Source organism: Lissotriton vulgaris, chromosome 1_1 (assembly GCF_964263255.1).
Source record: "Lissotriton vulgaris chromosome 1_1, aLisVul1.2, whole genome shotgun sequence".
Classification (NCBI taxonomy): domain Eukaryota; kingdom Metazoa; phylum Chordata; class Amphibia; order Caudata; family Salamandridae; genus Lissotriton; species Lissotriton vulgaris.
This window is the reverse complement of record NC_141685.1, coordinates 886,389,016-886,404,602: the sequence shown is the minus strand read 5'-3', so window position 1 is coordinate 886,404,602 and position 15,587 is coordinate 886,389,016. Positions and strand designations below refer to the sequence as shown.

The following is a 15,587-nucleotide window of genomic DNA, read 5'->3' as shown; positions in this document are numbered from 1 at the left end:
ATTCCCGCACCTGCAAAAGCAAAACTGGAAGTTGCTCATTCCCTAACGTTGCCCCCAAGACATGGAACAACCTCCCTCAACACATCAGAGCCTCCTCCTCACTTCCTGAGTTCTGCAAGAAGCTGAAGACCTGGCTTTTCATGTAAGCACCTTGGGGGACCCCAAACCTACACACCTGCCCAAGTGCCTGGATACCCTCTTGGGTAAATAGAGTGCTATACAAATTAATGTAAGATAACATGGAAAAAGGAATACACTGGATTTTTTTTTAAATTGAAACACAATTTATTACGAACCTCTCATAAGCATTTAGGCACATAGCGAGATGAGCTCATATGGAAACCAGAGTCGATACAAATAACATAGTTAAAAGAAATGTGAGGTATTTTAATATTGGGTGGGACCGTTGTGGGACAGGGTATTTTTATAGATGAGATATACATGTCTCTTAAAAGCGCCTCTACACCACCTGTCCTTCCAGTGAAGAGACCCTTCACCAAATCTGCTACCCTGCCTCTACTTGGTGTCAAGATGTCACTGGGCCGTCGTAAGCCAGGGAGAAGGAAGTAGACCAACGTGGCTCTGCACGATCCACTTGGCAAGGCAGTGACTGGAACTATGTCACTGAACAGGAACACAGTTCAGTTAAACACAGCAATACAAAATCTAATAAACAAGCAACTCATACAAGTATTTGATTAATAAGAAATCCCTCTTTAGAACTCAAAAATGGCACAGAAGATTCTGTTCATTAAAGAAACTAGGGGTGAGTGAGCCACTGGAAGCTTGAGCCAGATGACACTCTTGCTCGAGGTCATCCAGGACACTCAGGCCAAAATGGGCCAAGCTGTGAGTCAGTGACTGACTTCTGCGGCCCATAGCGTGACAGGAGGGAGACTGCGGAGGAAGAGACCTGGCAGGGGACGTTGGCTAGAGGGTAAAAAGAGTCAGGGCAAGTAAGGATACTGCTGACAGCCTGGAAGGGGACTTGTACCTGAAAAGAAGAATATGTTTGACCTGAGAAAAGGAGAAGATCAAGTGCAGCAGGAAAGACACTAAGGAAAAGGAGTGAGACTGCAAAAAGGTGAGATGAAAAGCTGTAGGCTGGGGCAAAATCAGTAGGGTGACGTGATTGCCTCCACTACCAGCCTATTGAGGGCACCAGCTTGTAACCTGATGCACCTAAGCAGTAATGTGTCAAACATGCTGCTCCCGATTCCTACCACTCTAACATGTTACAACTATTTTCCAGCTCGGTTTGTGCTTTGAATCTTACACTCAAGCCTACCCCAGGCTTTGATATTCCAAAAAATTCTCTGCCTTGCTCATCTATAGAAGAAACTGAGGTCTGAGTAGACCTGAGCATGAGCAATCATCCCCAACATATAAATGAAGAAATGTGAGACCACCACCGAATCACATAATGACAAGCGACTTTTTCCATCTCCAGAACGTTCTGTGCCACATGATGAAGAAAAGGTTTTTATAGGGTTCTGGGACCCAAAGATCTTTCTGGCTATGTCAGAAACTAGATCATATCCTCCAGTGGTGGGGGCCCTGCCCAATAAGCATGCATACATGTTTCCAATTCTGCCAAGTTTTAGACCTAAGGGACTAAGTGGGCATGGCATCTAGGATATGTATGGTGAGAATGGAGACAGATGGTACTAAGACCTCCACTTCAGCGCTCTCTACTGCATTTCTTTTGACAACCAAGGTCACTGCTCTCCCCACTGGTCCTTTCTTCTTTGTAACCACTGCCTCTCTCTTCCACTGGGCTATCTACAGCATAGGATGCGTGTGCAGGTAGAGAAGCCGGAGAAGATGCAGAAGGGACATTCTAGTTGCAACACTGTTTCTGTGGCACTTACCGGAGCTACTGTAAAGACTGCATGTAGGCGCTGCTATGGTCACAGACGGAATCGGACAATGGTACAGTGGTGTTTTCACAGTTTCAATCAGAAAATGGCGATGCCGTGGTAGTTTGTCTGTTACAGCCTCAACTGGGCGCCTTTAAGGGTGTGACAGTCATAATTCAACAATAGGTTACACTGGTTTTATCACAATCTGGCAGTCTATAGAGTCACTGATGGTGCAACAGTATCAAATCTCGACTGTAACTCCTGTAAAAGCAGTATTTCCTTCAAACGCAACCACTAACCGTGCCATGGTGGTTGCAGAGCACATACTGATAGTACGGAATCTGTAGTCCAGAGCAAACACTGGTGTGATGCAGAAAAGGTTATATCCTGGAACCCCCCTTGATGATTACTATAGCTCTTACAGCCTGGACATGAGGCTGGCACTGCCACGGTCTTCATCCTGCAGGAATCTCCCAATCAGGCCGGACACATTCTCCGGCTGGTTCAAGTGCACAAAGTGGTTGCCCTGTACCACCTCCAGCTGATATCTCTACAGTGGGAGAGAAAAAAGTTAAATTGTGGATGTGTGTATTGGTTGAAAAAGTTGTGCCCCCTGAACATAAGGAAGCACCTTGTGTGTAAAACATGATTCCGTCAGATGGCTGCACGTGGTCTCTAAACGGCTAATATGGGTGCGTAATAATGGATAGGTAGGCACAGCTGCCTCAAGGACTTGGAAGCTGTGCCAGGGACAGTACAACCTGTCATGTTCCCACCATTTTCACTTTTAGGGGAACAGGCTTGCAACAGCCATGTCGTTTGTGTGGGTTCCGAGACAGGAAATCCTCCTTCAAACCATAAACCAGGTGGCAAAGTAACTAAACTTTTCTTGTGGGCCCAACCTAGGGCTGGTTATTTTGGGTATAAGGGTGGTGGGCAGGAGGACCGAGTCCTTTTGGGTTGAGGGTCGTGAGCAGGAGGGCCGTGTCCTCCAAGGCACTCCCTGACCACCTTTGGCACGTTCGCAAGCGGAAGAGCATACGTTTGTGTTTTAATTTTTAAATGTGCCTTGTGAGTTTGCAGTCAATGCTCTCTGCCTGTGACCCCCCCTTGCATTAAGGCAGAGACTAAGGTACTTTATTGCATTGAAATATTCAAACATCGTTCGTTTAGTTGCTCACAAGGATGGACCAGTCTGAATGTTAGTCAGGACCAGAACTTTTAATGTCCAGTTTACTCTATACACTATCAATTGGTTGCAGAGCAAAATACTGGCCATTTCTTCCCATTATAAGATTATGAGCTGGTGCCTAAATATAAATTTGTCTAAAATTCTCTATATTGTTTTTACAACTATAACTTCTCGCCCTTTTTATTAGGTCTCGCCTGTCAATGCGCATTGAGCTTGCAAGACTATAGGGGCTTAAACAGAGTTTAACTAGACTGGCAATTTGATGCTGTGCCCGTGCGCTTTTAGGTCAATGCGCAAGCGCATTGAGCTAAAATGCGCGTGCACATCATCAAATCGCCAGCCATCTGTTCCCCGCTTGGCGCCTCCGCTCCTGCTCTCTCCTGGCTGCTCCTCCCCTAATTATTCACGGCCGGCCGGCCGTACTTTCAGTTTCACGACCGCCATCCCGTGTCTCCTTTTATCCAGCGCATTTCTTTATTTATACCTTGGCTCGTGTTATTGCCTATTCTACCGTGACCAGAGAACAGCAAACCTTCTCATGTGCTGTATGCACATGAGGCTTAATTTCGTCATTTAAAGGGCTGAGTTGCAATATTTTAGAATTCCGCTCAATGTTGTAATGCTCCAGTATTGCACAGTGCGTTGGCTTTCACATATTTTGTTTTTTGTAATGACTTAGGGTTTGATAGGCAGGGCTGATCCAGGCAGACAGATATCGACTCTGGTAGCATGCATTAGAATAAAGGGAAGTGTTGAAACTGCCTCTGCATTTTTTATATTCCACATCAGGATGTTTGGAGGTAAAAGTGTTTTAAGGGGCGTTTAATTTAAGGCACGTAATTTCTTTGACACTTGGGCAACACACAGAAAATTGCATGTTACATGTGCCTCACTCTCAGGTTTGGATTATAGACCCATGAAAACCAAGTACGCATAGGTTTAAATTGTGGTCCACCTGGTTACTAGCATAATTGTTGCAGAGCAGTTAATCAAGGATAGCATATGGGTTTGTGTGAAAAAATAAAACTTACTTTGCCTTTTTTTGGAGGGGAGCAAACTAACATCGAAAAAAACAGATGTTGCCTTGCTCAAGCGATAAACATTCTTTTAGATTCACAGACAGGGTTTGGTTGTTTTTCTAAGTCTTTTTTAGCGCTGGGTTATATGGCTAGTAACTGACACACTGTGAATTAGTAAGTCATGTGGAGGCAATATCGATACGTATCTTGTGTGGCCTCTGTTTACACTGTTGTCAATATTCAGTTCACACTATTTATTTTGCTGATATCTTCGTTTTCTTAGGTGCAAACCGCGTGCGCATTATAAACACTTTGTATGTCCTCTCTTTAGTGTGTTCTGTTACTTTATATTATTCCTTCCGCTGTTATCTCCCTCTACTTACATGCAAAGCAAGCGCCCGTCACAAACAGGATTACTAGTCTCTCTAGTTTGCTGGCGCCATTCAATTCACACTATGTTTTTCTGCCATCTCCTTCTACTTACATGCAAAGCGAGCGCGTGCTTCAAACACTTTGTATGGCCTCTGTTTATTCTGCTGTCTACATTAAAATCACACTTGAATTTTAGGTTACCTTCATTTGCTAGTATACACATCGGGCGTGTATTACAAACAGTTGTATATTATATGTAGCTTTTGCGAGCACAAGTGATGTTGTTTACCTATATCTTAATGTCGATTAGAGCTGCTTATCATTAAAATATATAAAAACATTGATAGTATAAGGCATTTATTTTTTATATTTTTCTATGAATCGTCATTTGTAATATAAAAAAAAATGTGTATAAACACATGCGCTCAGTGTCACAGTACCGGACCATATTAATGCGATCTTCCTTGGTCTAATTTTTGCTGAGGCGGTTAAATAGGGTACTCTGTTGCAAAGGACCTTTGTTTTATATATCGTCACGCCACACCACTGAACACCACAGCACCACTGAACGCCACAGCATCACTCTGTGCAACCATTCAACAACAACTGGTTCAATATGTTCTCTCAATGTTTCAAGCTTTATTACAAATGTCACAAAAACATTTAATATTTCACTTCGGTTCTTGGATTTTCATCACAATAAAATACACTGAACATAATCTTCACAAAAGTTATTTACAAAAGTTTAAGCTATTGCCATTATAAATTACAATACATTTTATTTAAGTATAACAATTGTTATGTGTAATATCAATATATCTAAGTCACGTAAATACAACATATATTGCATTACAAATGCTATATGTGTCACATTTGCAAAAGTTAAAACTATTGGCATTGTAAATGACAAAGCTATTAATTTAGCTATTTTCAAAAACAACACATAAATAAAAAAAAAATCATTTATAAGACCAATAGCTCAAACTTTCCTAATGCGAGACCTATTCCATTTCCAATGCTTGTTAATTTAAGTCTTTTAAGGAATTGTTTAGTCCACTTTAAAGCACTTTGAAGCATTTTCCTCATGTATTTACTGCTTTTTCTATTCCTAAGTGGATAAATGAAAATCTTTTTTGTATTTCTCAAGGGTTTACCAATACAATCAATGTGGTAACCCTGCTGACTGATCATTAATCATGAAGCCGGTGGTGTCAGACAGGTGACGGGGCTTGTAAGAGTTAAGCACATGGAATACCTTGTTTTTTTTTTTGTTGCTTGGCATGTGATTGAATCCACCAACCCCTCACCCCCTTTCTTGGATACCAAACTGTTACACAAATAGCCCTATTGGAAGTGTATTTTAAAATTATTCTTAGTCTCTTTTTTTTACCTAATCCCAAACTACAAGTCATATGTAAAATGGGTCGTCCTCTATTTTTTATGCTATGTTACAGGCCCGTTATGTACTAAAATGCACCATTCAACATTTTCCCCAAAAAATTCGTAGTGGAATACCAGTCTCATGCATGATTATAAATCTGTTTAAATTGATCAAAGTTACCTGCTAGCACAAGTGCTGTCTCTTCCCAAAACAAAAGTTGTTTAAAACACGATTTTCCCTTTCTGTCTTTGCATGTGGTTGTTACAGTTTAAAATTGCAGTTTTGACCTGCCTGTGATTGCATATTTTATCACATGTTTTGTGTTTTAAACTTGTGGTTTTCCCTGCCCATGCTTGCCTGCATTTAACATGTTGAATTGTGGGATTTGCAGTCCAACCTCTGTAGTTTGTCCCTCTCATTCCTTGCTGTTTTCCCTCCAAATTTCTCCTTTGCTCTCTGCTAAGACCTGTGTGTTAAAACAGTGCACCCCCAGCCACCATTTTTGTGTTCACAAACCCTATTTCTCATCCTGTGCCTCGATCAATATATTTAATCTAAATGTACTTCCTTCCCTTATGTACCTATATACTTTCAATGTACTTATAGATCTATATATTTATCACTTTCTTCTAATTTAGCATTTCCAATGCACTAGCCTATTTCTCAGCCTATACTTCGCTCAATATATCTTCTAGCCCAACCTTCTGACTCATCTCAAACTTCTATCTACTACTCCTTCCAATGCACTACCCTATCTCTCATCCTATACATCTATCCATATATCCTCTACATCCACTCTCTCATTTATCCCAAACCCCATACCATTACTATCGCCAAAATAACCCTTTCTAGACTCTCTCCTGTTCTACCCCTCCTTGCATCATCTGACACCCTTTTACTACACCGATCCCATAAAACAAACCTTTCTAAACTCTCCCTTCTGACTCCTCCCCTCCAAAACTCCTTTTTACTCATCCAAAAGCCTCTTCCTACTGCTAAGACCAAAATAAAAAGAAATAAATCCTTCACTCTTTTATCCCTCCACTATCCTTTTCAATCAAAATTAACAGTCTGACATGTTCACTTCTCAAATTCCATATTCAACTATACTAATATACTGCCCAAATAACTGAATAACATATCTACTACTCAAATTACTTCATATTTATACTATACTAATTTTCAACACTAATCCTTTATGGGTTCCGGAGTGGCGTGCTACTCGCCAGAAAAGCGCTTCAACACCCATCAGGGGTAACGTGCTATATGAATGCAAATCTTTCTTCCCCTTTTATCCCTCTGCTATCCTTCTCACTCCAAGTAACAGACTAACATCCACCACTGAAATTACCTCATATTTCACCATATTAATTCACCACTAATCCTTTATAGGCTTCCTGAATGCGTCAACAAGTGATAAATAAATACAAACCTTTGTCCTCCTCTATCCTTCTGCTATCATTCCAAATCCAAATAACTGACTAACCTATCCACCACTTAAAAAGTACTTGCATGTTTCACTATATTAATTCAACACTAATCCTCTATGGGTCCCGGAGTAGCGTGTTACCCGCCGAAAAAGTGCTTCGAGGCCTCGTCAGGAGTAGTAAGCGCTATATAAATGCAATTACAATACAATACAATACACCAGCGTGGCTGCTGTCCAGCATTGCTAAAAGTTAGCTGTGTAGAGGAGAGGGGCATTGAGTTTTGCAGAGTTGTAAGCTGGGAAACATTCGTGGCCCCTCTCCTTTACGCCGATGTTTTAATTTTATGAGAGCTGGCCCCTCATGACAAAGGAATCTAAATGCACTCCATGAATATTCTAAATAACATTATTTGAAAATCAATGTGCGGAAAAATAACGTTGCTTTCTCCAAAAGAAAGAAATCATAATAATAATAATAATACACATTTGTAAAGCGCACAATCACCCGTAAGGGTCTCTAGGCGCTATGGGCCGTTGGGAAGATTAAGCAAGCTATTCCCCAGAGTCACATGGTGCTGGGCTAATCTGCCGCCGGTGCCGGGGATCGAACCGTGATCCCCAGATTCCAGAGTCAAAGTTGCCGTAAGTTTTCTAGGGGCAACGAAACATGTCGGCTTTTTAAAAGCGAACAGACACATAGCACATAATAAATATTATTTGGCCAGTGTGGTCTAGCTCGGTTTTATAACACGGGACTAATGCGCAATACGGATCGGCACATTATTTCTTTTTTTTGGGTCCAGACCTGCAGTACACCAGGTTTGTTGTACAGGCGGGAATTGACATCCTAGCACCACACAATTTTTCTTTTCTCATTCTTTTGTGCACTATCACACTTCTTTTGTTTGGAGTGGTGGATGCTGTTGATGAGAACCTAGGCAGCAGGCTAGTATCATCCTGCCAGCCTCCATGGTGTTACTCCTGTGAGGCTCCACCATTCCCCTTTCACACTTTTTCTTTCCACTTTTCCTCTCCACTCACTTAAGGTAACCCTTTGAGGGATGGGAGGGTTGAGAAGAGGAGGAATCATATTGGAAAACAGCGCAACCGTTTTTTAATGAATCTCTTTTGTAAAATGGTGACCCAGATCCAGTAAAGCGTGACGGCAAATTGATAGCCGCTGCTCCATATACACAATGTTATTAGTTGGCCAGGATTAGGAGGAGTACATTCACAGCAGGAACAGGTCCCAAGTTGTATAAGATATGGTGAGAGGGGGACGACCTGTTCTTTATCCCGTTAGCTCCTTGTTGTATGTATCTTAAACATGTCTGATACCAGCGGTATTGTACATGTATTTAAGGCAATTTTTTTGGGACTGTTAGCACCCTTTGAAGCAGTCCTGAGTATTTTTCCTAACTTCGTGCACTCTGTATTCGGCGGCCTGCCTCTCAACTTGGGACTCGTAGCAGGGATCCTATTTTTATTCCTCCTGCTCCGTTATGGCAAGTCCGGCCATCAGCGATACACAAATTGCCATGGAGAAAGCTCTTCTGGCCATGCAGTATCGTGAACGCATAACACAGATCCTTGGCTTGGCTCGTTTGAGAGATCTGAATACCACATGGTTCCTGTAATGCAGACCAATCTGGCAAGATTGCATCTTACTTGTTCTACGATGCTTGCTTTGTGGCGAGGAATGCGTGTTGGATATCTGTCTAACACTTCCATCGGCAATGCCAACGGATGTTGACACTTTACTGGGTCCGGTAACGGCTCATGTATTGTATTGCCCCCAACGGCTACCAATCCTGATGACGGCATTCATTGAGATCTCACCGACAATTCCAGCTGACGGTGAGATACACAGACCAACAGGCACACAGGTACCATCTGCTGCGAACATTGCTAATGTGACGGACGCTGACGGCGATGTTTCACATCTGTCTACATTTGACCTTCTTAATGAAGTGGTTCAACTCTCATCTACTGTGGTAAACAATTTATTTGCCAGCCTAGATGACTTAATGTTTTCTCCTGACACCAAGAATAACTTTTGAAGTTAGCACACAGCGTTCTTTGAAATCTGAAGTTCGACCTTCACTTTTTTCAAAACAAAAAAACCTCTAACTTTGGAACTGTATTATTTTTTTTTCTACGATTTGATTTGACCTTTTTTCCAAAACACAATGAACTTTGACACAAAAGCAATCTGCTTAAAGTAGAACTATTCTTAGAGAACAAGAATTCTTTGAATACTTCCTAGGAACAATATTGACCTAATACGCATACCAAAACCAAAACAGTTTGTATATTCTGCTATGGGATGGTCTCGACTTTTTCTTCTGTAACTAAGAGCCATTTCATAAATGTAATTTTCGTGATTTGGAGGAGAAGTGTGGCTCACTGGTTAGAGGAGGCAGACCTGGAAGCAGAGGTCAGCCTGGGACCAGGGTTCAATTCCCGGCTCGGTGGGGTCTTGAGTCCTAAAATGTCCACGGACTCGACAATTCTCGCTCCGGTGCCTACTCGATTAATGGGTTCACACTCTGCGACTCTGGGCAATAGCTTGCTTAATCTCCACAACGGCCTCTCGCGGTGGGATGCCTGGCTTTCACCTTGTGGATACCCTGCCGGGGTTATCTCACAGGGGAATACCAGGACGGGTTCCCTAAGCAAGCGCTTAGATACCGGGTCGGTGACTTGCGCTATATAAATACATGTACATTTATTCGGTTAGCATTGCTAATATCATATGCTTACAATGAAATCATTGCTTTTAAAGGCGTACTGTACAAATGCTCATTTTATGTGTAGAACCATTTTCAAATGCATTTTATGTATTTTTGGGTGGGATTGTAAACACATGCTCTAGATTATGTGTTTTAGTGCTTGATCTTAGTTGAACATGATAACATGGAGTGGGTGCTGTATAACATTTTAGGACCCTATTGTAATTTTCCCGATTAATGCCCTTATATAGGTATAAAACACCATATCCTTATAAAGGCATATAAATCATAACCATATTTAGACATAGCTCATGCAGTCCAAATACGGCAGGGCTACTTCCACTAGTTCCGAAAATCGACAATGATTTCTTGGAAAGCTCTTCGAGCAAGGGGAAGTCCCTAGCTGCTGAAGCAAACTGACTTGTCCAAGAACTCATGGAGTTTTCAAGGAACTGAGACTCTTTGATGACGTTATTATGTCCACCTTTACGTCAAACTCGGTACCTTCAAGGTATAAATATGCCCACACTTGCCATAGCAAACACACAGTGGTTTGGAGCAGTTCGACTATCTACTTGCCCGACACGCCCTGCTACTGCAAGTGCCGAAGGAAGCCGACCCTCCAGCAGACGCACTGAGAGATACGCTGTCTTTTCTCCTGTCGAGAAATCCAGCTCCAGTGTTTCCAAGCTACCCTTGCGGGTTGTTGGGTAATCGAGTCCTGAGCCTGACCTTCTTCATTCCAAATCAAGTTACGGAGCTGATTAGACCCTAAGAGAAATCTTGGACAGATTCTTGGCAAAGAATATCTCTCTCATACACACACGCAGTACGGAGGTGACAATCAGATGCACCCCTGAGAAGCCTGCCTCAGGAGACAGGCGTCCGTGGAGACACAACCAGGATGAGACAAGCAGACTGTCTCTCAGGAGCCGTCACGGGTGGAGCGAGCCTATCGGCACCAGCTGCGCGTCACCAGAGAGGCCTTAATTCAGGGTTATTCACACATTCACGGAAAGGTGAAATGAGGAGCGGGGGTGCAGACTGCAGGCACGAGCAGAAATGTGCACAAACACGTCTGCACGTATATGATTACACACTGAACATGTGTGTGTGTGTGTAAATAATATCCAATGTATAGCTATATTAAAATGCCTCACTACAACCACATATAAATGTTATTATATACATATCTATATGAGCATAGATTATGCAGCCCCATATCACGGAAATAAACGCCCTCTTCTTCGCTGTTCCTGCCCGGATCTCACTGTCCTCAAGAGCAGGTTCAAGCCTCGGTTGTTTTAAATGTCTATGCTTCTCAGAAGTAGCGCCCAGATGCCCCACCCGGGCATTATAGAGTAGGGGTCAGATTAAGATAAAATAAAGCCTTAAAAAAACAAACGCGTGCCTTTCATTGCTATCCATGTAGACTCCAAACGGACTGTCATGAAAAAGCACATTTGGTAAAAACGTGAACAGTGTTTTAAAGTACAAATGCTTAGTACTGCAGGGTGAAACCCGGATTCGGAAGGAAAAGTAGTAAACTTATGCCAGTCACGGCCAAAAAGCACCGGGCAAGTAGCTTTCAGATGCGAATTTGTAATCCTGAAGAATTCCTTCTAAACATTCCGTATATATGAAACCGATTTTAGACACGAAGGGGCCGGCGGTGCTGCGGCTGCGAGGGCAGCTGGTGTGAGCAATGCCTCGCTCTCAACACCCTCTCCAAACACCCGCGGGCCCCAGATTAGAACCCTGGGAGGGGGGTGCGCATGGGCGTCCGTTTTAAGCAGGTACTCTGACTCCTCCAGCAGCACAGGTTAAAACTACTATGGGCGGTAGTAGGGTGTCGAACTCTACGGCGCCTACATTCATCGCTGGCACGTCTTGATAAGCCTCATGTCTGCTCCGTACAGCGGCCGCTGCGGCGTCTGCGTCTGCTCTTTGCACACGTGTAGCTGGCTAATGCATTCAAGCAAGCTTCTCTGACCGGGCATGTGTGCATTACTCGAGTTAGAGCCCCGCCCCCCGCCTCGAGATGCGCTGGCACCAGCCAGCACCGTGGGGGCTCGGAGCATACATCACACACACCGGATGCCGGCCGACACTCCCTGCTGCAAGAACCCGGCCACTACAAGGATAGCCAACCCATCTTCAAAACGTGCAGGCCAGCGACAAGCGGAGCTTGCAAAAGAGGAGTAAGGCCATCTACTTTTATGACCCTGTTCTTATTGCAACGCAAAGAAAATACACGCACAGCGGCTACAGGCACCCCCCCTCTTCTCCTATCTCTACCGTTAATACAACAACAACAAAATCCACTAAGCATTCTCATTCCCCCACCCCCTCCAAAAAAGCACATACTGAATCAATTTATAAAAAAAAAATGTTCAGAGGTCAAAATATGGGCGCGGTTGGAAAACAAAGCTGTCGGAGTGAGGCGGCTGTAAAGTAAAACACATGCTCGCTGGATTTTCGACCACACCAACTGAGCGGGGGGGAGGGGCTGGAGGGGAGAGGTTTCGTCGGCCAGAAAACCACACCACGCAGCTGTGTCTGAGCGGCTGATGTACTGTATGGCGACCCAGTCAATGCGAGCCTTCCCCTCGCTGAGGTGCGCTTGGCTCCACGCACATCCGTCCTGCTGAAAGAACTCCAGCTCTGCTGCTATGGGGGCTGAAAGGGTGAATGAGACTGCGTAGAACAAGGGACAGAGTTTAGAGCTATACATTAACCAGGCCTCTCCTTAACCTGGGATCCCTGTACATTCAGAGCGCATTTACTTTCAGCCAATGGACCTTCCTGCTTTCCCTTCAAAATGAAGACCGTTCCAAAACCCCTTAGTAGTTTTTTTTAGCTTATTCTTCCCAATATTTTACAGCAGTAACACCAGCCTAGATCTCACAGAAATGATAATGAGTTGCGAGGATTCTTGGAGATAACCAATTACAGATCGTTGTAGAGAGCTCTTTTCTCCTATATGGACTTCACCAAAGGTGGAAAGTTTAAAAACAAGTCAGGTTCCGGGCTGGCAGCCAATCACAGCGCGGCCCGGGGAACGACATCACGGGGGTGTCCCTGGCCGGCAGCCAATCACAGCACGGCCCGGGGAATGACGTCACGGGGGTGTCCCGGGCCGGCAGCCAATCACAGCGCGGCCCGGGACACATGGCAACAAGGGGCGGGACTTAAAAAAAGACCCAGAAACGCCCCACGAATCGCGTCGGGACGAGAAAAGAGTAACAGACACCCATCTCTTCCAATGGCTAGCCTCCATTTATGGAGCTAGCCAATGGAAGAGAAGGCGGGACAAAGCCCCACACTGTAGGATCATAAGATTTCGACCTGCGCGAACGCTGCTGCGCAGCGGATCGCCAGGCGAAACCTAAAAACCAGTAGCAGCTCCTGTGGGCTCACATGATTGCGGCTGAAGGCCTGTAGGGCTGCCCAGAAAAACACAGAAGAGCAGCAAAGGACAGCTTTCACCAACCAAGCAGAAGACTTTCGTCCCAACAGTGTTTCTTCAAAAAAGGAGTTTTGTGCAAACATGCCTGTGGAGTTTTGATATGTTTTTTGATGGGCATGGGAAAATCACCCACTTCTATTCCAATAAGGTACCTTTGACCTAAAAAGCATATTGATAACCTAGGCTTGTACCCGTCTTCAAACCAGAAACTCATTACAAATAACCGCATTTGAATGTTAAGCCAGTGACTGACCGACTGTTGGCACATGGATTACAGCACCTTTCAGTGGCCTCTCGCACAGTTGCTCTTTCTTGTGCTGTAAACGAAGTTTGTGCACTCTTTTGGGCTGTCTTTCCTGAGACATGGGTATACTTTGAGCTATGTATGGTTGATACAATACAATACAATACAGCCCCTGAAATGGCTTTTTGTCAAGGAATAATTGACGCGTTCAAATTCCCTACCATCGCAACTAATTACTTTCTCTTTAGGGGGTAAGTGACCTGAAGCACTACTTGGATACTCAGATCTTTATTGTTTAACAGCAACTATGGCTGATTCTGGCTTACTGTGTTCCATTACGCACAGTGGGACTTGTTACGATGGCCCATATCGCCATTCCACCCCAGGTGTAACAAATCCTATTGCAACAGATATTGAGAAATTTGTGTCCCCTGAAGCACTGGTAAATGCTGATTTTACCAAATTGAAAACGTATGTTTTTTAATCAGGAATCATGAGTCCTGTCCAGCGGTGCTCTACGTACTTGCGCTGCACTTCTGAATCACTATCCTGTGTGTTTAAACGTCATTGGGGGCAGGAGTTTAAATGTAGGCTTTGACTCTGGAAATCATGGAAAACTTTTTGGTATTGATTTTTGTGGGTTTACCTCCTCTTCTTATGTAACCTGCAGAGTTCATCAACTGGCAAACACTCTACCACTGGTACAAGATCTAATCATACAGTGATGAATCCTCAATGGGTAGAGTAAATTGTGTTCAAGGAATCGCAGGACGGGCCTCCATAGAACTTGACTAGTTGTAGCCTCCTCTTTGTTTCCTCGGTGTGGGTGTCCTCTTTAAAGCATCTGAAAAGATCAGTTTGTTTTTCTCTGAAAAATAGATGTAAACATTTTTTTCCAATAAGGAAGTCTTGGTTGTCAGCCTCAAAACCGAACACAGTGTGTTGAACATATTTTTGGCATAACAAAGTGACCTTTTCAACTCTAAGTGTAGACCTTCCTTCAGAAGCTTCCCTTGAAATAAATCAGCCTTGAGGTCAATGCTCGATGTAGTCAGAACATTCTAAAGGCTGCTGTCAAAGTACTTTTCCGATTTATAAAAAAATCCATAGAATTTCATAGTTATTGTAACTTGGTTTCACTATTTTCCAATGACTAAAGTAACCATGAAAACTTTCTTGTGGGAACCCCGAGACCTGTCGTGTCTTGGAAATCCTCCCTGTTAGTATTTAAGATTACTTGTGTAGGACTCTTTCACATCTGAATGTTACGTTTCGGAGTTGGTCCAAGAAAGACTACTGTTCTTGTGATCTGTTCCTTCCCAGTGCCACGTGTGCTTCTGCGCCCAATGGCAGAAGAGAAGATGGCATCTACTGTAAGGAAGAGTGTAGATTTGAGTCTGTGTCCTAAAGAGCTATTCAAAACGTGACAAGGATCGACAACCACAATGTTCGTTTTACAAATCAACAAGATACTTTTCTGAGTCCAGTCACTGAAATTATGCACAGCCTGTGAATGTTTGATTTAGTGCTGTTGACTTGCTGGACAAAACAAATATCCATAGTTGCTATAGGCTGAGAAATCAGAGCAACCACTCAGGTTATACATAACTTCGAACCTAAGCGATTAAAGTTGCCCTCTGAGAAACACAGATTACTGAGTTAAAACAGCAGGGCCATCAATATCACACAATGTTGTGCAGTTTTCTAGCTCCAGACCTCTGATATTGAAGGCTCAGACAGCAGAACTCAGGGTGAACCTGTCTGGCAGGCTCGGGGACCAGGGCTTTCTGTTCTGTTAAGGCGATCGTAAAAAATCAATCAGAGAACTATCCCTCGGATCCTACAGACTCTAAAAGCATGGGTGCCTCCAGCAAAATACATTGTACA

At 43.5% G+C, this 15,587-nt stretch overlaps 1 protein-coding gene across 1 annotated transcript in view; it reads right to left on the bottom strand.

Moving 5' to 3' along the window:
• Positions 1-261: 261 nt before the first annotated feature.
• LOC147748108 (serine hydrolase-like protein) overlaps positions 262-15,587 on the bottom strand; it is a 63,006-nt gene continuing 47,680 nt past the window's right edge. The window contains exon 12 of the mRNA XM_086958784.1: positions 262-2,412. Within this exon, the coding sequence (XP_086814910.1) occupies positions 2,281-2,412 (132 nt within the window). The 3' untranslated portion in view covers positions 262-2,280. The remainder of the gene's footprint in view (positions 2,413-15,587) is intronic.